At 39.8% G+C, this 23,862-nt stretch overlaps 1 protein-coding gene across 2 annotated transcripts in view; it reads right to left on the reverse strand.

Annotated features, from left to right (window-relative positions):
• The window catches only part of Ripk2 (receptor interacting serine/threonine kinase 2), a 35,268-nt gene extending 16,364 nt beyond the window's left edge, over positions 1–18,904 (reverse strand). The window contains exons 1-4 of one of the 2 annotated variants that reach the window (XM_052715835.1): positions 18,488–18,904; positions 13,482–13,635; positions 10,750–10,905; positions 2,233–2,390 (exon numbers count right to left, since the gene is read on the reverse strand). In XM_052715835.1, coding sequence (XP_052571795.1) covers positions 2,233–2,390; positions 10,750–10,905; positions 13,482–13,635; positions 18,488–18,660 — 641 coding nt within the window. In that variant the 5' untranslated portion in view covers positions 18,661–18,904. Of the gene's footprint in view, positions 1–2,232; positions 2,391–10,749; positions 10,906–12,579; positions 12,657–13,481; positions 13,636–18,487 lie in introns of those variants that run through there. The other variant, XM_052715836.1, reaches the window with a different exon arrangement.
• Positions 18,905–23,862: the final 4,958 nt, after the last annotated feature.

The raw sequence follows: 23,862 nt of genomic DNA on the forward strand, positions 1-23,862 counted from the left end.
ATGAACAACTTAGCTGGGCGGTGGTAGTGTGTGCCTTTAATCCTAGCACTCTGGAGGCAGGCAGGTGGATCTCCAAGTTTGAGGCCAGGCTCAGGTACAGAGTGAGTGCCAGGACTATACAGAGAAACCCTGTCTCAAAAAACTAAAATAAGTAAATAAACATATAAAACAAGAACAATCCAAACTCAAAAGCGCTGGATGACAAGAAGTAACACAGACCAGGGCGGAACTTAATGGAATGGAGACAAAAACAACAACATGTGTTTGGTTGTGAGTCTACCCTTTAACAGCTGACCATCTCTCCAGCCCAAGAACTATACATAGAATCAGCTTAAGAGTTGGTTCTTTAAAACATAAATAAGACAGAGAAACTTTAAGCTGAACACCTAAAAAAAGAAGAGCCAAATTAAGAAAATCAGAGACGAAAAGGGAAGCTATTTTTGTTTCTAATAAAATAAAAGACTCATTAGAAAGGACTTAGAAAACTCATTTAAAAATAAACCTGGAAAATCCAGAAGAAATGGTAAATTCTTAGATATATATGACCACCAAAATTAAATCAACACACACACACACACACACACACACACACACACACACACACACACACACACACAATAATACCTATGTCATAGTAAAGTTCTAACAAGGAAAATCTTAGGACCAGAAGGATTCACCATCAAATTCTATCAAGGTTTTTGCTTTTTTGTTTCTTGAGACAGAGTCTCTCTGTGTAGCCCTGGCTGTCCTGAAACTCACTCCGTAGACTAAGCTGGTTTGAACGTGCAGAGATCCATTTGCCTTTACCGCCTGAGTGCTGGGACTAAAGGTATGCACACCGGACTGGCTTTCTATCAAGCTTTTACAAAAGAGGTAATGCCAGCGTTCTCCCAACTGTTTTATAAACCGGAAAGGAAAGTGACACTACCAAACTCATTCCACAAAGCCAGCATCGCGCTGACACCAAAACTGGATAGGAGCACAACGGAAAAGGAAAAACTACGTTCCCCTTTACCCATGAACATATGTGAAAAAAACTCCCAATACAATTCTTGCAAATCAAATTAAAAAACACATTAATCAGATCCTATTCCTTGACCAGGCTGGCTTCATCTCGGGTATGCAAGCTTGCTTCAATACTTGCAAACCAGTCAGTGTGGTTCAGCATGTGAAGAGATACAATGACAGAAACCAGAGGATCTCTCAATGCAGGGGAAACCAAACCAAACCAAATGGTCTGTTTAGAGACTCAAACCAGCTGGACTGTGTAGTCTTCCCGTAGCAGACACAAATCCCTCCTGTTCCTCCTTACTGGGCACCTCATGTAAATGAATAAGTATATCGGGGGACAACAGAAGAAGAAACTTTTTTTTTCCATACAATAATATGAATGTGAAAGATACTTGTACTAGGTGCTCACTGACATGAACTGGTTGCCATGGATTTAATAAGAAGGAGTAAAAAAGTCTTTTCTTGGCAAAAGGGGTATATAAGCTTGTTATGTAATTTTCTAGTCAAGACACATCATTTACTACTAAAAGAATCTTCATTTTTACTGTTAATTATTAAAGATAGCAAAAGTTCTTTGAAAGGGCTAGAGCATAGATTTAAAACACATGTAGGAAGCCTGATTTTATATTCCTTGGGATGTGAAGAGACAGATGTGAATTATATATGCGGTAAAAGCTCCCATACTCTAATTCTGTGCATAATAAATTATTATCTTCCTTTTCTCTTGTCAAAGAAACAATATTAAAAACAATAAATTATGCTTATTACTGTACTGTGAGGTTGTAACTAGGTGTAAATGAAACATGAAACTATAATTCTATTAAACACATTAATTCACTATATAAAAGATCCATCCATATTTAAATAAAAACATCCCTAATAGGTTTAAAGGTTTGCTTATTTCTTTTTAAAAACGAGTAATGTGTAAATAACAATGACTAAATGTTAGGGACCACTGTTTTCCCATGCTTTCCCAAGTCACTTATGCTAAAAAAACTTTGAGCATTTTTACATATTCATAGGGCAAAATATACACCTTCGTTTCTTTAAATAATGTTGAAATCATTTAAAGCAAAAATGTTTAATTTGAAAAATACCAACCATTGTGGCCTCTAATTTTTATCATAAGTTATTAGAAGAAAATTTCATTATAAAATGTAGCTTGAAAATTCTGGATGATTAATCTTATGTTTCTGATAAAACAAAAGCAATGCCCGGTACCTGTATATATCATGTTTCACACTGGCCCTTGATTTCTGTCCAGGTTCATAGTTCTCAGGTGGCATATAGATGATTGTTCCCCCTTCCGGTGCAGATTTGCTACTTCGTGATTGAGAGAGTGACATCATGCGCCATTTTGATAAACCAAAATCTGCAATCTGTAAGAGGAAGGAGTTGAATTAAAATTGTCTTTTTTTTCTTTAAAATATCTAAGAGTTAACTGCTTTTGTTTTCATATATTGCATTTATAATGGCTATCAGACTCAGGAAAAGCTATGTACTATTAATATTCCATAGCTTCTTAACAAATTAAATACTACAGTGCTATGCCCAATAACTCTAGATGCACTATATTCTGATAAGGTTTGTAGTAGAACATTACACATGTTTAAGGGAAACTAATTGCTTCAGAATCTGAATAAGTCTGCACTGAATATTGTTTTTTATGGCATGAAGCTTTAGGGTAGGCTGTACTTTCCAATCCCCTCACCATTGACTATTCTTCCTCATATGCCATAACTAGATTGAACTGCTTACAAATTGTCTTTAATAATTCTTTTTGTTAAATTTATTCATTTGTGTATGGATGTGTAAGGGTGTGGCCATGGAAGTCAGAGGACAGCTTCAGAAGTCAGTTCTTTCCTTCCATCACTTGGGTTCTGGGAACAGAACTTCAGTCACCAGGCTTGGTAGAACGCTTGTATAGCTAGACGGTTTGCCAGCCCAGGTTTATATGGTATTAGTCTTGTTCTAAAAGTGGGATTATTAAATTTTAAAATAAGTAAAAATCTTACAACAGTAAAAGTCATCACTATATGCTTTTATGCTCACTATTAAGAGTCATTTTGGATGGCACGTATCACATCGTGTGTGTCCCGCCCCCAAGAATGCACAGTTAAATAATTGACCAATGGTAAACATTGTTTTCAGCATGTCTTTTACAGCTTTATTTCTGTTGTAATTTATATAGGTTATATAACTTTCTTAATGTTTAAGGTTTCTCACTTTTTAAATATAAAAGGTAAAATGTAAGACTAGAAACAATTACTTAGTGGGCAAGGAGTATGGGAAAACTTTAAAGACATTTAAATTACTTAGACTTATAATGTATACTGAAGAAATTAACAAAGTAGGATGAGCTCCATTTGGAGTATTTATCTCTTGTATTTTTTAATAGAAGAAATAATTTATATCTGTGTTTAGATGAATGAGATAAACATTGCAGCCCCAGACCATCAAAAACAGAATGCACAAACCCTTCATACATTTACTATAAGCTGAAGAGGTGACAAACAGTTAAAGATTAAGGGGAGATAAGCTGCCACACAATGGGAAGTCAGGCCTGGTTAGTTCTAAAGGCAAAGGAACTTCAGTAACGAACACTGGGTTCTGGAGTTGAGGTTATTTCAATTGACAGTGTAATTCTACCACTTAATTGGTTGTGAGACCCCGAGGAAACTGTTTAATTTCTTTGTGTCCTACAATATTCATCTGTAATGGGATAATGTATTCAACGAAAGTGTGTTGAAATAATTCAAACTAGTCCTTCTAGGGAATTACTCAGAAGAGCATCTGTCACATGACTCACTAGCCACACGAGTTAGTCACTATTATTAATGTATGCATGTACTGAATTAGCATACTATATTCCATTTACACATATAGAAATTATTTACAAATTGAAAACAAAAACATTTAAACAGTAATGTCAGATTGAGTTTTAAAAAAGAAAAAAAAGTGTTTCTTTGCAAGTCTACATTCTACTAAGAGCCTATTCTTTAACCCTGATTAAAAAGCCTTTGGAAGAATTTGTAAAGGGGTACTTTAAGTTATCAAAAAGAAACTTTAAAAGTGATTAGAAAATTGAGAAGTCAGCAAGAATTTATGAAAAACAAATTACAAAGATCAGTGCTTACCAAGTGGTGGTGGTGCACGCCTTTAATCCCAGCATTCAGGAGGCAGAAGCAGGTGGATTTTTGTGAGTTTGAGGACAGCCTGGTCTACAGATTGAGTTCTAGGATAGCCAGGGCTACACAAAGAAACTCTGTTTCAAAAAAACCAAACCAACCCAAAGCAAAGCAAACCAAACCAAACAAAAATAACAAAAAAAAAAGGGACAAGTGCTCAATTTCACATTTCACATAACAGAGTTGTTCCACAAATAATAATATAAAAGAAGATAAATTTCTTTGGTAGCAATGCTACTGTACCACCAACTTCAAAGTTTGTATCTATAAGATATTTTGTTTTACTTACATAATAACATATTTGACTATTAACTGAGCAGATGTATTTGTTATATGTAGAAGATCTGAAATTAATTCATTAACTCACTTAATTTAATTATGGGATGCTTCCCTATGGCATGAGCTAGGTATGTGGTAGATAACAATCCAGGCTAAATTGTTTTTTTCATGAAACTTAAGTCTAACTGACCAGCCAGTCTGGGCTGCATGAGGACTCTTTGACAAGAAAAGGAAATAGGTGTGACAACACAGTCACACCATTCACACTCAAATTAATCATGTTAATTAAGAAAGTCATGTCAGTTGGTGAGAAATATCCTGGGGAAGCATAAGGTATAGGCTGCAATAGGCTACAGAGAAGGAGTAGGTGGAATACGATGGAAAGACTGGCTGTTCCTGATGGAGTAAACCGTCAGGACACTTGGGAAGAGCGGTCAAACAAGGACTCCTCTAGGAGTCTTTGAGGAGAAAGAATAATGGAACCTACCAGAATATCCTTAAGAAGCTGAAGGATGATTCCCCAACAGTATGCATCAACAAAAGGACTGGTATTCATGTTCAGGGAGGTGCCTAGGGTTATGCTGTGCTGCTCTGTTAAGGGAGGCTGATACTGTACAAAAGGAATTCTAAAAAGTACATGATAAGGAGAGGTAGCTTAAATGACAATACACGGAAAACAACAAGAATGACAACAAAAACATAAAAAGAAACCACTGGGGACCTCTGGCTGACAGTCCACTTTGAGTAGTATGACTACCTGTGGCAACTGGTTAGTTACCAAAACCCTTTCTTATTTCTCTTTTCTTGTGACAGGTTTCATGCAGTCAGATTGGCCTCAAACCCACTATGTAACCTAGGCTGGCTTTGAACTCTTGATCCCCCCACCTGCACCTCACAAGTGCTAGAATTACAGGCAGCATTCACCTACCATCCCTGGCTAAAAAAACCTTACTACTAAGTGTTTAGGATTACAAAAATCATACTTTGATTCAACTCTGCATGCATCAGATTATGTCAGATGTATTTTGTTTAGTTCTAAGGATCAAAATTTGTGATTACTGCCAAAGCGTGCACTCAAATTACACAAGGGAATAAAACTCATATGAACAAGGGACTGAATGAAGACTGAGGAAGGTAAAGCTATTTAGTGCAGAAAAGGAAAATTACCTAGGGCTGGGAGAAGCAAAGGCACTACTGCTGTCTCCAAATATTAGAATGGCTGTCGTATTGAAGAGGGACTGAATTTACTACATTTATCAATAAAAAATGAGGTAGAACTAATGGATGAAAGCAACAGGGAAGGAAGTCTGATCATGTAGGAAAGTGCCAGTTACTCACAAAAAGATGTCCTCTGCTATGGAGTAGCTACTCTGGAGACAGAGCTGCAGCTGACTGTCAGGTCTTGTAGAAATGATGGGATGCCTCAGTCAGCCCCCTTTCCCTCTCAGGAAGGTAGGACCACAACCTTGACCTTTCTTTCTGTTCCCAAACTACCACTTTATTCTAAGAAAAAGGAAGTATATTCAGCAATTTTTTTTTTTTTTTTTTGGTTTTTTTCGAGACAAGGTTTCTCTGTGTAGCTTTGTACCTTTCCTGGAACTCACTCTGTAGTCCAGGCTGGCCTTGAACTCACGGAGATCTGCCTGGCTCTGCCTCCCGAGGGCTGGGATTAAAGGCGTGCGCCACTGCTGTGGATGATTGATTGATAAATAAAACACTGATTGGCCAGTAGCCAGGCAGGAAGTATAGGTGGGACTAGCAGAGAGGAGAATTGAGAGAACAGGAAGGCAGAAAGGAGGAGAGGCCAGCCTGCCATCCAGGGAGCATTGTGTAAAGGCAGCAGGTAAAGCCACGGAACACGTGGTGACATACAGATTAACAGAAATGGGCTGAGTATAAGAGTAAGAGCTAGACAATGGTAGGCCTGAGCTAATGGCCAAGCAGTTTAAATAATATAAGCGTTTGTATGTTTATTTTATAAATGGGCTACAGGACTGCCTGGGCTTGGCGGGACCCGGAGAGAAAAACTCTAGCTACAAATGGCGCCCAATGTGGGGCAAGAGTTTCCACCTAAAACCTTAGAAAACAGATTCTAAAATGGAGCTAAAAACAGCTTCCTAGTTGTCTCTCTCAAGTTGGCAGGTTCCTGGCGTGCACATTTGACTGGCAGTATGGTGGGATTGAGGTGTCTACGATGTGTGGTAGATTTAGTCTTTGCTAGTACAATAAAAAAAAAAAAGAGGTTTCTGGGCTACATGCTGCTTTGATAGAAGCATAGACCCACTACTTCTAAGAGTTCATGGCTCCCAGAGCTGGTGGTGGCCCAGAGCTGGAGGTAAACATACCATTGCCATGTTGGAAGCTAAGGTGAGCGGAGCCACCAGCCAAAGCTGCCATTTTAGCCCTAGTAATGCTGCAGTTTAAAACAATAGATTCACAATAAGACAGATTCAGATGAAACAAGACTTTAAATGCTTTACAATATGTGTAAAAATGTACATAGGCTTGGAAGAGAGAAAAAAAGAAATATACAGTTATATAAAGAAATAGATAGTTTTTAAAAATAAAGTCTTTAAAGAGACAGTAAAGGTAGAATAAAAAATAAGCCACGTAAAGATGGATATTACACAGAGAATCTGGATTGTGTTGTCTTTGGGATTTTTAACTGCAGAAAAACATTTGATCATAAAAGCTGTTGAGTTAAGCAAATATGTATATTTTAAAGGTACCTTGACTTCACAATTTGGATGTTAAGGATATGTTGCTTTGAAAAGGAGGCTCTGCTTTTGTTTCCACAGAAAGCCAGAGGCTATGGATTTGTTCCAGATTAAGATACATCAGGTTTGACCAGCCAAGACCCCCTGAAAGGTCTCCGATGACACCATGGCCCAGATGATCCAACATCTAGAATGGTTTCAAGGCAACTGGCTTAGGTGATACACCCTCACGAACTACTCCATAATCTTAAAATTTTCTTTGTGTCTCCATATGATACAGCGCCCCCCTCCAGCAGGAAGTAGTAACAGAGCCTATGCCCAAATTCCCAAATATACCAAGCTGGCTTTGGAGATGGAATTGGCTCATTCCTTCTCTAAACCCAAACATATTGCTAAAAAAAAAGAAAAAAGAGGTTAAGAAATTCTTTTGTCCCATATCAGAAGAGCCCTCTGGTGTGGGACAGAGAAAAACCAATATTTTTATTTAAATCAGGTTGATTATAAATGTGATCTCTTTCTAAAGAAGAAAAGGGGATATGATATAGATATGATAGGATGAAAGTGTAGATTATTGAACCTACTTTTAAAGAGCAACTTGTTTAAAATGTTTTACATTGCTATGGATTTTAGTTTATTGATACAAGTTTAAACTTAATTTTGTTATACTGTATATATATTTCTATTCTATATTATGTTTATGTAACTCATTTAAATTGTAATGGATAATTAAGAAATACAGATTAATAATTAGTCTTCTATGATAGTCAAACTTATAGTCATGTTGTTTTCTAGGTATACACAGATATAATTCAATTAGGTAGTTAATCTTCAAACACTACAGAGACCTACAGAATATGGCATTTAAAATGTTTAAAAATTTAGACTTTCTGGACGATGAGACATGTCTGCTCCATGCAGCACCGATTTACTTCAGAGAGGAGGATGGACACTGAAGACACTCCATATGGAGTTTATCTTCACCTTGGCAAAAATAGCCATTTGGGCAAGAAACTGTTCTTGCCTGGACTGCTTGATCAACTGGACATGCAGGACCCATAGGAAGGTGACCACTGAACTTTGCTTGGCGAAATGGTCCTTCAGGTTCCTGCTTCGCAGAGGAAACTGCCAGACATTCTACAGGACACAGAGAGAAATGACTGAGAGACTCTAGGCCTGTGGGCTAAAGACAGATGCCCCAACTTTACAAAGGAACATTAGGTGACTGTCCAGGCTGCCAGCTGTCTCTGTCTACCCTGTAAGACTCCTGAAAGTTGCTTGCATCCTTCTCCCATTTCTCAGGTATATCCTTCTGAGGTCTTTGATGTAGTTGAAGACTAGATAGTTATAATTTCCTTAGTTATGATGAAAGATAAGTTAGATATAAAACCTTAGACTCACAAATGTAAGGTAGATAGGATATCTTCTTTAATATTGTAACTGTAATTCTTGCTTGATAATTGTTTTGTTATATGTAATTTTACTATGTTTAAGTTAAAACTTTCCTTTTTGAAAAAAAAAAGAAAAAGGGGAAGTGCTGTGGATGATGGATTGATAAATAAAACATTGATTGGCCAGTAGCCAGGCAGGAAGTATAGGCGGGACTAGCAGAGAGGAGAATTGAGAGAACAGGAAGGCAGAGAGGAGGAGATGCCAGCCTGCCATCCAGGGAGCATCGTGTAAAGGCAGCAGGTAAAACCATGGAACACGTGGTGACATATAGATTAACAGAAATGGGCTGAGTATAAGAGTAAGAGCTAGACAATGGTAGGCCTGAACTAATGGCCAAGCAGTTTAAATAATATAAGCGTTTGTATGTTTATTTTATAAGTGGGTGACAGGACTGCCTGGGCTTGGCGGGACCCGGAGAGAAAAACTCTAGCTACATGCCACCACCACCTGGCAGTAATTTTTTTTAACTTACTTTTTCTCATACTTCTGTGTTAAAATTTTCTGTTACAACTTTCTTATTAAGTAATGGAGAAATAGGCATTTCTTTGAACATTTTAAATCATCTGACTACGTATGCTATAGAAATAGGTATATATAAAATACTACATAAAAATAAAGTGAGTTGCATTTAGTATTAGTTACTCAGCAATTACCCCTCTTTTGAGTTCCCCCATTCTATATAGGGTTACAGTATACCTTGCCCTTTATACAAAAACAAATTCAAAGCATGAGATTTCAATATAACACTAAACATAATACTAAGAAACCTTAGAAGGTGACAGAGTAAAATTGTCAGTACCTAGTGTTTAGGGAACAGTGCTCACAAGTGGTAGCAAAAGCATGGTACATAAGGGACAAGAGTGATAAACCGGACCTCAGCAAAGATAAAATTTTTCTTGGCAAAAGGCTTTGTTGAAAGGATAAAAATAGGTCTAGGAAATGGCTCGGTGGTAAAGCCCTGCTGGGCAAACATGACAGAACCTGAGCTTAATGTCTCAGAACCCACATAAAACGTCCAGGTGTGGCAGGATATAATCTGAGTGCTGGAGAACTGGAGACAAGAGGATCCCCGTCACTAGCCAGCGAGTATAGCCAATGATTACACACACATGTGCACACACCAGGACACACACGTTCTCCATGATTCAGTACAAACACAAACACACGGATAACAACACAAGTTGTGGAGAAGTATTTGAAAGGAAATATTTGAAAATTATTATCTGATGAGTGAATGAAGGACTCGTATTTAAAATATATACAGGGATCTTAAAATTGAGTGGTAAAAATGAAAAACCCAATTAGAAAAATGGGCTCATTCAAGAAGCTTTTCACTGAAAAGGTTCTATGGGTGACAAGGGAGCACATGAAAAGGTGTTCAAAACCACCTGTTCCTGTCCAGTTTCTGGTCTGAAAGCTGTATCTAATTATGTAGGGAACCTGGGTAAAAGGTAGGTACATGGAACCACTTTGTATTATCTTTATAACATCCTGTGACTCTACAGGAATTTCAAAATAGAAAATAAAAAAAAAATAAAAATGTTTTGAAACATCGTGAGCTGCTATTTTGAACTAAATACTATGGTTAAGCTTAAGAATAGCTGAGCCTTAAGCCAGGTGTGGTGGCACACACCTTTAATCTCAGCACTTAGAAGCAGAGACAGGAGTATTTCTGTGAGTTCCAGGACAGCCAGGGATACACCGTGAGACCCTGCCTTATACACACAAACAAACAAGAATGACTAAGCCACTGGAAGAAAGGGGCTGAAGTGTAGACAGCCAAGGAAGCCCTGAGTTAGTGAATATTGCTGCCATAGGCAAGGCCATGTCAAGCACCCAATGCCTCAGACCCATAGCAGTGGCAAAACCTTGCCCTGGACCCAGGGCAAATGTTGGCAGTGTGTTCAAAGCCCAGGAAATGGGGTTTCCTCCTCCAGGATCTTTACAGCCCAAGCTGTTTCATTCCTTCATGTGCTGAGCCAGGTTTCCCAGCCCCAAGCCGCATGGGAAGTGGTACTGAAGACAGAAATTAAGACACAGCTTAAAAGATTTTTCAGAATTATTAAGAACAAAGACCCAGAGAAACCTTTTTCCAAAGTAGTTACCTTAACATGAAATTCATTATCCAACAAGATATTCTGAGTCTTTAAGTCATGATGAAGTAGAGGGGGGTTCATGTTGTGCAGGTAATTTACACCAAGAGCAATTTCATGCAGGATGCGGAATCTCAATGGCCACGCAATATCAGGATATTCAGTTTTCTTTGTATGGGTGAAAGAAACAAAACAAAAGTTACTACCTTAATTTAACAGTTAAAGATTAAGAATTCCACGAGGAAGTAGATTGCAAACTAAGATAAAACACATGCTCAATTTTGTAACATAGTATCAACTGCTATGGTTTGGCATTCTTATATTTTACTTCCTTTAATTTTTAGAGATGTTTATGATGACTATAGCAGTGGTATTTCTCTTTTTATATTGGCCATGCAACTGAATGGTACTGTTCAGAATGGTAATGAATGGCCTTGTTCTTTAGCAGACACAATTCTCTGTTATTTGTATGCATATATAGTCAGACTCAGGTATTTACACTCCAATCCACTGCTCACTTCTATGGCTTCATCCAATAACTTATAGCCATAAGCATATGTACATACAGAAAAAAATATAATCTGCTTCTGACATACCAAATTATTCATTCAAAATTTTAACTTTTTATATTAATTTTAAACTATAATTACCACTATAATCTCTACATCAGTTAAAATTGAGTGTATATTATATTTATTTGAAGTGTCTCATACCTGAAAGAGTTTGTTATTATAGTCTGTATGTGTGTGTGTGTGCATGGACCCACGATGTGATGGGGGGTCCGTGTGCCAGGGTGTGAGTGTGGAGGTCAGAGGACAACTGTGTGAAGTCAGTTCTCTCCTTCCACCTTTGCAGGTGCTTTGGGGCCCAACTCAGGTGGACAGGTTTGCATTGCTGTGTGGCAAGTGCCCGTACTTCTGAGTCACCTCACTGACCTGTATCTCATACTTTTAATTACACAATTTTTCTACATTACCTCTTGAAACATTAGCCTTGAGACTTTTCTTCCTGTGGCATAAAGGTCATTTTTTGTTTGTAAACACATATCCACCTGAGTTTTTTAAAGTGTTTTCTGAATATAAGAATTAATGCAGTTTCCCAGGAGAATGTGTACACTCGGAAAAGTCAGACACTTTGGGAAAGGTGGCAATGGCTGATCAGGGCCCAAACCCATGGGTTCGTTTTCCAAAATGCTTCGTAAAAGTCACCTTTCTGAAGTGCCAGAACTGACTTAGGATTCTTTCTGAAATTAAGCCCGCTTAAATTTCAGTGACCAATTCGTAGGGGGATGGTTCAAAATATTTTAGGCTGTTTACAGCACATGTCCATTTTATTCAATGATCTTTTATGATGTTGGGGGTGAGTGCCTCAAGATAAATCACACTGTGAGTAATTGGTGTATTATTTAGGGTAACAAACCAAGGAAACAAAAAGAAATATGAAACACTAACACAGAGCACTACCTCCTGAGAAACACATACAGCTCAATGCCTCGGAGTAAGTGAATCTTTTGTTGGTTTATAAAGAGGCAACTTTTCAATATGAAGTTTAAGGTAACAATGGGGCCTTTGAATGGCAGTGTCCTATGGAGGCTTTTCCTCATGGAGTCAAAGGTAGAGTGACATGCACTCTCTATTTTATGGTCACATCTAAGAGTTAGGAATATCCCTAGAGGAGGCTACAGAATTTCCAGTGGGCTCCAAATCTGGGTGCCAGAGTATCTATAAGGACGTGGAAAGAAAACATTAGAATTTCTGCTTAAACTTCATTTCTCAAACAACAAAAAAGAGATTGTGCTTTACAGAATCTTTGTAACTTGATTGCTGGGGCAGAGTCACAAACCTTACAGACTGACACCAGTTACTTCAGTCCATCTTTGTTTCAGATGGTCACAAGTCATGAATAGAATGCGATGTGTTCTGAAACAAAGAGGAAGTCACTCTGTGAGCGGCTGACAGTGGTGCCCACGTTCCCTTGCTTGTGATGTGCTATCATGTGGGCGTGCCATAGGTATTCACAGGTCGTATGCAGTTCTACTTAGCCCAAATCCTCAGGAATTGGAGCATCTGATCTAAAAAGATTTCTGAGAGCAAATGCAGACGGGAAAGAATCAGGGTGTAAGATCAAATAAAAATAAAAATATAATACATGTATTTTGAGAATGAGGACCCCTAAGTCTGTTTGTTGATAGGAATCACAAATAAAAGCCAGAGCAACTCATACCTTGCAAAAAATTAGTAATGGTTCAAACTGCTATAGATAGAAAAATGCCATGTATTTTGTCAATGAAGATAATTTACTTGGTCCATTAACTAATAATACTTAATTTGGATCCTAAATAGTCACTAATATAAAATGTGGTTTAACAATGGCCTATATAGTGTATTGAACTCATCTCATCTATTTCCCAAGCCTATCTGTGTATGAACACACACACACACACACACACACACACACACACACACACACACACACACACACAGTATGGATACTGGGATTTAGTATGAATGTCACAGTTACCTAGGCAAAATAATCTAGGACCTTTGAATTCAAGTCCAACTCCACAGTAACAACTCAAACAAAGCCACAAAAGGTTCATCAGTTCAATGGTGCTTCATATTCTTACTTGATTCATTTATATACTATACTACAAAGTAATATGCTTGAAGGAAGAACAAAAATACTATATATAGTTTGAGCAGACTAGATAATAACTGTAGTCATTGTAAACAAACAGTACTTACTCTATGTAGAAGTTCATTTAATGATCCATTTGGCATGTATTCAGTAACTATGCCCAAAAATTCAGGCTCATTGCAAATTCCCAAAATTGGAAGAATGTAACTAAATCTAGCTTTATGTAGTATTTCAGCTTCTCGTAAGATATCATTTCTTTCACTAAGGAAAAAAAAAAAGATAATTATTTCAGATAATGAAAAACATACAATGACCATGCCCACAGATTAATTAGGCTTGGATTTTTTTTTTCATTAATTAGCTATGTAGCCTCATATGAGTTTTCAACTCCTGTGTCCCTTAGTTTCATCATATTTAAAATAGAGATAATATCTACTTTATGTGTTCTCCTGGTCTGTTTAGAGAATAGCCAAAATAACATCTATAAACCACTGGTGGTAAAAGTGCTGCACATGGTTATTACTGTACTTTCCACTGATGGTAAAAGTGCTACACATGGTTATTACTGTACCTTTCCTAGGAAAGAGAAGGAACAGTGTGAGAGGAAGCTCCGAAAGTTGACCTGTGTTAGCATGACTGATGCTTGAACTAATTACATTATTAAGATTATTTTATATTAAAAGGAACATATCTGATTGGAGTAACATTATGCTTTATGGTTACATGACATGAAGTTTTCCAAACATGAATTCTAAAATGTTCAAATACTGCAGATGTAATTGCTTAGGTCAATGGTTCTCACCTCCCTAATGCTGCAACCCTTGAACACAGTTCCTCATGTTGTGGTGACCCCTAACCATAAAATTATTTCCGTTGCTACTTCCTAACTGTAATTATGAATCTGCTATGAATCGTGATGTAAATATCTGTGTTTTCCGATGCTCTTAGTCGACCCCTGTAAGGGTTGTTTGACCCTCACAGGAGTCGTGATTATAAGTTGAGAACTGCTGGCTTAGATGATGATGGCTACATCAAAGTCAGTAACGCTTACAAGTTACATACCAAACTCAGGAAAAGAACAGAGAACAGGGAGGCACTCATAGCCGATCCCTGGTATACCATGTGCCTTGGGCATGAATAAAATGGGTAAATGGTTAACTTTTAGTACAAATAGAGTATGGCCAGTATTTCAGAGCATACAAAGACAAAAAGGCATCTTTGCCTTTAAAGGCCCATAATTCTCATAAAAATAAATAACACAAGGAAGAATGTTTTAAGTACCATATATTTTACACATATATACATGTATATATACATATATATGTACACACACATACATATAAAGAAAAAGGAAAAGCAAACTATGGGGTGTTCAGAGGAGATAGAATTTTGAGCAAGGTGAAGTCACCATGGTCTTCAAAGACACAGGCTTTCAGTGGAACCTGAAGTTATGGCTAGAATTCAGCACCAGAGAGGAGGCATAGAAAGTGAATAAGGCCTCCATGAAAAGCAAGACCTTGCTTCTCTTTTGTACATGTGTACCCATCCCCAGGACTTACAACAATGCCTCCAATCCAGTAACACACTAGATGTTCAACATCCATGTGTCAGATGAACTAAGGAAGTGAAACTAAAAGTGACTGCTTAATAGGAACTAGCATTTGTAACAGTACATGTAAAAGGAGTGATGGGAAAACAAGCATGTCAGGATCCTAGGACTCCCAAAGACACTTCGTCTCACCATCAGCTGTGATCGAAGGTTTTGAGCAAGAGAAATCAGTAAAATTAAGTTTGAAGATAATTACCTTGGTATACAGTATATGAGATTAATAGAAAGAGGAACAGTTTTGAGGACTGTAATAATAGTTTAGACATGGAGCATGGGGAACTTGAAACTATAAAGTATTAGTGAAAGAAAAAAGAAAACACTGGCTGAATAGAATGGCAGATGCTGGGACTGACTGGCTATAAAAGGACTTTAGAACATTACAAAGGAAGAGAAATTACATTGATGCCATCATCATTTTTTAACACCCCAGATGCATGGGTGTTGGTAGCAATGACATAAATAGAAACGCTTCCAGAACAAGACTATTGGGTAAGTGATGATGATTAGTTGGCTCTGGCCGGCTGGCTGTCTGTTGAAATGAGAATAGCAACAGACATTACTGACCAGACTGCCTAAAACACACACACACACACACACACACACACACACACACACACACACACAGACACAGACACACACCCAACCATGGTTAAAAGTTATTTATCCTTTGAGTAGACAATATATTTTATGTTTTTAAATTTACAAGTTGCAAGAAAACATAAAGCAAAAAGTTTTTCTCTTCTCTGTTCCTGACCTTGACTGTAAGGAAACCAGTTCTATCAATCTGTGAGGCCCATTTAAATAAACTTCCATTTCTCAAGTTCTGTATTGGCCCAAGAGATAGAGGTCGACAAGACAGTCGCTGTGTTACTCCTTACAGGATGAACCTGAAGATTCCTTACACCGAGAAGCATCCATAGAGAGGGGACACTGGAAGTCCCAGTGAATGCACATTAAGACACCTTTCCTCCTGTCCACAGTTTGAAAAGGGGTTGGGAGACTGCACAGTTGGTGAAGTGGCTGTCATACACGCAGGAGGATCTGAGTTTGACTTAGAATCCACCTAAAAAAGTCAACAGCAGTAACACTCCAACACACAACTTCCCCCAAGATAAATGGTGCTCCTGAGGAATAATACCTGAAGTTGACCCCTGGCCTCCATATCATGCACATGGACCAGCACATACAACATGTGTATACACTAACACAAACACACATGTGTACACACACACACACACACACACACACACACACACACACAAAGGCTGATGTATTCTTCCTTCCTGTAAGCCACTTTATATGCACTCCAACCCTGGAACCAACTCTCTAAAGCTGGTTCCATTATCTCTGCTTTACATATAGGGGTACCCAGACTCAGAAAAAGGAATGACCCTCTGGTGACCACAACAATACAAAGTGACAGGATCAAGTCAGATTCAAAGTGTAGTCCTGGTACTCTAAGGTCTATGTTTTTCCTATTCTATTGTTTGACCAGAAAAGCAAGCTGGACGGTTTGTAAGGTTAGATTTCAACAAGACTGAGAGGGAAAATAAAATTAAAAGATTAAAAAAAAGCCAAAACTGTAAAAGACAGTTTCAATAACTATATCACCAAAATTACCCAACTCAATAGGAAATGGTTACCCCATCTCTAGGGTACTTGAACAACCAATAGGAGTCATCTATTCATTAAGGTAGGAAGACCCACTCATTGGCTTCAGAGAATGACTCATTAATCATTAAAATAACATGTAACGTCACATAAACTTATTTTCCTTTCAGGTCATCTTAAAGAACAATAGGTACTTTATCTACACGAGAGCATAATATACGTACGTGTTTATTATTCATATTTTATAAGTGAGGAAATAAGATACCCAAAGTCAATTGCATCAGCCTAGGCCTATGCACTTGCTAAGATCTTAGGCAACAAGAGAAATGAATGCAATGTAGTAAGGTCACAGGATTTTGTTGGTCTTAGGAAGAGAATTTTCTATCCAATTCAATAAAAGTATACAATGAAGTGGTTGGTGAATATAGGAAAGCAACTCCATCTTTATCCCTTGGCTCACAAAAAGCACAAAGCTTAGGTAAATTAAAATCTTGAAAAGCAGAATCCAAAGTGAGAAATCAATTAGCTTTGGAGTACTTAGTGGTCTATTAGTGCTACATACCCATAGAATATTTGTTTACTTGGCTCCTAACTAACCTCCTTTAAAGTTGACTATTGGCCCACACACTTCCCAGCACTGGCTCTACCAACTATAAGGCCCTGTATAAACAGGCACCATACCTTGTATATTCCTGAATTTGGATCGTGGTACACAAAACGTTTTAGTGTTTCAAACGACAATGTGATCTAGCACATGGTGGGGAAAAAAAAAAAAGCTACAGGCATATGCAAGTCCAATATTCATTCTAGTAGGGTTAAAGCCAAAAGAGGTATCTGATGCTGGATCTGACCTATACCAGACATTAAGAGCCTCTGGCCAATGGGGCTGCTATTATCTCTTCATTTTCACACTAGATACAGGAGAAGAGAACATTGCAACCACAGATGTCAGTGCATTAAGAATTGAATGAAGGTCTAGTTAAATTCTCGACGAAAGGAAAACACACAAGAGTACTGACTAGACCCATTGACTAACACATAGAGTCACAGACCCATGGTATTTAGTTGTAGTGTTTTCCTGGAAACAGAAACCAAAGCTACTCTTTTCTTTCTTTTCTGATGTGGAAACTGGACCCAAATAGTATCAGGACATGAGGCAGTCAATTTTTTTTTTTTTATAGTCACAATTTTTGACTATTTAACAATCTTTGAATTCAATTTACTGTGACAAAAACAGCGCCACGCCACACTTCCTTTGAGGACTTCCAAAGTAAGAGCTCGAGTAACAACTGCCAATGTAGCGTTTGTTATCTGAACTTCATGACTGCACCTAACAAACCACAAACAAGACAAAACCAACCAACCAAATCAAACCAAAACATGCAGGCTCTGGAGAAGCACTGATGAATAAAAATATGGAGCGAAACACATATATAATCCTAGAAAAATATTTTGACATGTAGTCAATATAAAAACACCGGTACTTTTTTTTTTTTTTAGTACTAAATGTCAAAATCCGGTGTGTATTTTGCGCTCACTGCATATTTCATTTCTGAGAGCCCGGTTTCAAGAGCTCCACTGGTCTTGTGGCTAATAGCTAGCTAAAAATAAAGCTAAGCCTACATGCACTGTATCAACACACGTCTAGTTCAATAAACAGGCTTTTAGAGGTGGCCGTGATTGCAGGTTTTTGGAGGAGAGTGGACACCACGGATGGGAGGAGAGGCGAGCTGGAAAGTCTGACGCACGCCCAGGGCAGTTTCTCACGTGGACCGGGATGGACCCAGTGCTAAGGACTCGCAGCGGCGGGGAGCTGGGCGCATCCCCGTCAGTGCGGCCGGACTGTGGCCATGCGGGCCCGCGTCTGCGTGGGGCTTCGCGGCGGCATCCTACCTGTCGAGCAGCGGCGTGTGGATGTGCAGGTGCTTCACGGCCACCCGCACGCGCCAGTCCGCGTGGCGTGCCGACGACACGGTGCCCGAGGCGCCGCGGCTGAGGTAGTGCAGGTCGGCGAGCTTGTGGTAGGGGATGGTAGGCAGCGCGCTGCAGATGGCGTCCCCGTTCATGGCTCTGGCTGAGCGGCCGCTCCGCTCGACCCTGGCCGCGGCCGGTGCTGTGCGGCGTTAGGTGGCCCGGCAGCCCATCCCCGTGTGGTCGCTGCAGTTCCGGCCCGGCCAGCTGTCCCTGGGAGCCCGTCGGATCTGCGGCCGCGCTAGGGCGGACCTTCCTCCGCCCTCCTCCAGGATCCGCGCTCCTCCCTCCGCCGACCCCACCCTCCGCCTGCTTCTACTGCGGTTTCCTTCCTCCATCCAACTCCGCAGCCTACCTCTCCTACCCTGGCCCCTCCCCTGCCGGCTCCTCCCTCCGCAGGCCCCTCCCTCCGCAGGCCCCTCCCTCCGCAGGCCCCTCCCTCCGCAGGCTCCTCCCTCCGCAGGCCCCTCCCTCCGCAGGCTCCTTTCTTCTCAGGCCCCTCCCTCCGCAGGCTCCTTTCTCCGCAGGCCCCTCCCTCCTCGGGCCCCGCCCTCTGCCGGCCCCGCCCTCCGCAGGCTCCTCTCTCCGTAGGCCCCTCCCTCCGCAGGCTGCTCCTCTCCGTAGGCCCCTCCCTCCTCAGGCCCCGCCCCCCGCAGGCTCACGAGGTAACGTCATCAGAGGCGGGGCTCAGGGGCTGGCGGGGCTCAGGGGCCTCCGGGCTCCTCCCACGCTTCCCCCAGCCGTGTGGGCTCCATGCAGGCCTGGAGCACTTTTCCTCTGGGGAAAGTCCCTGCAGTGGCGGCCACGCCGGTGTCAGGTGGGTAGGCCGGATTTTCCTTTGGCCCGCCGTCCGCCTTAATCTCCAAACCTCAGAAGTGATGGGGTGCGGGTGACTCCGGCTGGGTAGCCTGGTGACTTCGATATCGTCCCACTTCCTGAGCGGTCACCCTCTGCTCGCCTCCACTCCTGTCTTTACTCAGTGGCTGTCACTTCAGGAGTGAGGTCGAGAGGTAAGCGCTGTCATAGTATGACAAATTGAGGTGTTTAGCTCCTGTGACATGCTCTTCTACCAGGAAACTGTTTCTCCTTATATTCCCCAAAGCCTACAAGCTTTGGAAATTGAAAAGAATAACCATTTCTTGTGTTTGGGAAGGCTGCTGTCCAAAAAGAAGTAAACAAACTACCCAAACCCAATCACTATTCCATCTTTTTACTTTAAACACCTTTCTACTTAGATGACTGTTCAAGAGGGTGTTTGGCACAAATATGATGATACCTTATATTTGTGAACGATTTAGTTTCATGATCCTACACCCACCAGGACACCAAGTCTGCAATTGTGTCCCTTATATGATAGTGTAATATATATAAAACATCGATACATCCTTTCCTATACTTTAGTTCTTCGTAGTTTTTACAAGTCTACAGTTTAGAAGTATGTGTTCTTGGGCTGGAGATACAGGCACGCTGTTAAGAGGACTTGCTGTTCTTGCAGAGGACCTGGGTTTTGTTATTGGCACCACATCTGGTGGCTCACAGCAGCCTATATCGCTAGCTCCAGGGGATCTGACCTCCTCTTCTGGCTTCCAGGTGACGCGTGCACACACATAAATAAAAATAAAAATAAGCCAGGCAGAGGTGGCACACACCTTTAACCTAGCACTCTGGAAGGCAGAGGCATCTCTGAGTTCAAGGCCTGGTCTTCAGAGTGAGTTCCAGGACACAACTACACAGAGAAACCCTGTCTCAAAAAACAAACAAAAAAAACCTAAATAAGTAAGTACATAAAAAAACTTTAAAAATATGTACTTACTTATATATGGAATTGAATTATATATGTATAAATTCTCAATTAAATTTGCATATATACATTAAATTTCTATAATCAACTAATTAAAGATAGAAAGCTTAAGATATTAATATAGAAGTAAATCTACTAAATAAGAAACAAAAGCTTAGATGAAATGGACAAATTGGCCTCAAAAATAAGCATCACATCTGTATGTTGAACTCATTTATTCAAAATTCTATAAAACTATGCCAAAATTTTATTGTGAATGAAGTTTACTTGTGCCTGTTTTGCGTTAGTTTAGGAAATAGCATAGCAGCTTTAAGTCATTCATGTCTTGTTTAGAAATAAGACACAAACATTTTGCAAAAGAGAGCAATTTTTTTTCAGGGCTGGAGAGATGGCTCAGAGGTTAAAAGCACTGGTTGCTCTTCGAGAGGACCTGGGTTCAATTCCCAGCACCCACATGGCAGCTCACAACTGTCTCTCACTACATTTCCAGGGGATCTGACACCCTCAAACAGAATCTATATATATAGGCAAAAAAAACCCAAAACAAAACAAAACAAAAAACCAACAAACTAGTGCACATTAAATAAATAAATAAATCTTAAGAAAAAAAAAAGAAAGTACTTCTTCTAAAAAGCACAAATTCAGTGATGTTGGTACATGTTACCATCTAAGGTCATGGATTGAGTTCATTTTCTCCAACAATTTAAGTACTAGAAGACAAAAAAAAATCACAGTCACAACAAGCAATCAAGATTTGTTAAAAGTGAAGTGGGTAGGTGTGCAATTTATACATACACACACAACACACAACACAACACACAAGACACACACCACACATACACACACCACACATACATATACCACACAACACACACACAAACCACACATCACACACATCACACACATCACACACACACACACACACCACACACACACACACACATCGCACATACACACACCACACATACATATACCACACAACACACACACAAACCACACATCACACACATCACACACATCACACACACACACACCACATACACACACACACACACACACACACACACACACACACATCGCACATACACAGCACACACCATACACACACCACACAAAAGAACAGACTGGTTACAAGTAGGGAGGAGGCAGAAACCGAAATCTGCTTTGCCCTGGAGGACTGGGACTTTTAGGTGTGTTGGTACTGTAGGATGGTTTTTCCTCCTCCTTTTTGGATTGATCAGCTTGGAAACAGGAGAGTAGGTCCATAGGATGTCACTGTGCAAGCTTCGACATAGCCGGGGCCTGCCTAGAGCATGTCCAGGTAAGTCAGCCAGAAAGGCCCACTTGTGGGGAAAGCCAGGAGTTTGCAATTTTGTTTATTTATGGTGTGATTCCCTGTCTGCCTACCAGGCCGTTATCTGACTTCCATAATTCTTCACTTAAAAGTCCACATTTGGGAGGCTGAGGGGGGAGATCACAAGAAAGAATGTTATAAAACAGAACAGAACAGAAAACAAGAAGAAACAGAATTCCAAGAATTTCAGCCATCTCACATTCAAAACATCTAGAAAAGTCTACAAACACAAGTGCTGGAGAAATTGGTGTGCACAGGTGATTGAATAACTGGGGCACATTTGGAACGCTCCTGCCCCAAATCTAAAATCAAAATTGCTTTAATCTTAGTGATGTGGAATCTTATACAAGGAGTTAGAAAGTTGTTCAGTTCTCACAGTTAATAAACAGTGTTTCTCATTCTTTGTGAATATTCTATAGTCAATCCTATGATTAAATGAAGTGTTTTTCTAAGATAATTAGCTAAATTAAATTGCTTTATCTGTCAACAGGAAAAACTAAACAGAGTTACTAGTAAAGACTATACTAAAACCAACCTTTCAATATGGCATTTTCTAACACAATTTTTCTGGAGTATATGTTAATAGAAAGTTACATCTTTATCAGTTAGCATTCTAACAAATGTAAAGAAGGTCTAACAAATGTTAAGAAGGTGGCTAGAATGAAATCTGTCCTCATAGGCTCAGGCATTAGAACACTTAGTCCCAGGTGGTGGCGCTGTTTGGGGGAATGTAGGAGTTACAGTCTTGCTGGAGGAAGCACATGATTAGGGATGGGTTCTATGGGCTTATATCCTCGCCCTACTTCCGGTTCAGACTCTCTCTGCTTCATGTTTATGATTGAAGATGTGCTCTTTCAACTTCCTGTTCTGGTCATGTGCTGCCATGTCTTTCCCACCATTATGGACTCTTGGCTGGAATTGTAAGCCACAATAAGCTTCCATAAGTTGCTTTTGCTCACAATATTTTATCACAGCAACAAAAAAGTAACTAATACAGAAGGTTAACATGTTTTTCTGCAAAATAATGAAAATTAAATAGAGCATGGAGACACTGAGCTCATACAGACAGCTGTAATACAGCTAATGGTAGAATACCCAGTGAAAGTGGGCCAGCTTCTTGAACATTTCCTTGTGAATGGCATTCACTATAATTTGAACAAGCTCTTTCTATTGGCTAGAAGTTTTTCATGTTACAATCCGCTAACATTCTAAATGTTCTTCTGGTCTTCAAATTATCACTTGTGTTATATCAAGTAATTTAATTCTGCTTCAGATCATTTAAAATTATCCTTCCACATTACTTTTGGAAATGGTCTGGGGGATTTAAAGATACCTTGAAGAGAGGTATCATGCCTTCTTTATTCTTTGGCATCTTCAATGACTTCAGTTTGCTTTTCAGACTCAGTGATCCTATGAACATTTTATTTCATCAGTATCTGTTTACATCAAAGCAGATTAGAAAATTCATTCCTTGGGGAAATCTTTTTAAGTGGATTTCTGTCTGCCAGAAAGAGCCACTTTTCTATAAAGCCCTCCTCTGTCAGATGGGGCATCTGACTCCCTGTTGACATGTACCTACAGTACACACCGAAGCCAATGCTAGTCTCCAGACACCTTCCTAACAAGTGCATTTCAAAGTCCAAGCTGCCTCCTTGGCCATCTCACCTCTCCCACTTCTCTTCCAGACACCAGCTCCCAGACTGCCGCAGTTCACACGCCTCCCTCCTCCCAGATACCCCTTAGTTCCCTATATGATGGCAATGTTTTCCCCTGCCACTGCTGCTGTTCTTGCTCTTCTCTGCTCTTCTTGCTTCTCTCACAGAAAACCCTGGCTATGTCCAGTGTGCTCCCTTTCTCTTGACCTTGGATGTTCTCTCTCTTATCCACAATAAACTCCTTACTCCCAAATCATGGAGCAGCCACTTCAGTGGTTTCTTTACTGTGCCCTTGCTCATGAGCACAGCATTGACCACCCTCTTCTTCCTGTGGCCACCATATGACCATCTGTTTCCAGCTCTTACTAACTTGACTTCCTTGCGCTAATCTACTGTACCTTCCAACTCTGAGCCTAAAGTAAACTCCTCCTTCCTTAGGTTGCTTTAGCCAGGGTATTTTATCACAGCCACAGGAAAATGTCTAAGG

The sequence above is a fragment of the Peromyscus californicus genome, unplaced genomic scaffold (assembly GCF_007827085.1).
Source record: "Peromyscus californicus insignis strain IS unplaced genomic scaffold, ASM782708v3 Scaffold_5__1_contigs__length_169319896, whole genome shotgun sequence".
Taxonomy (NCBI): Eukaryota; Metazoa; Chordata; class Mammalia; order Rodentia; family Cricetidae; genus Peromyscus; species Peromyscus californicus.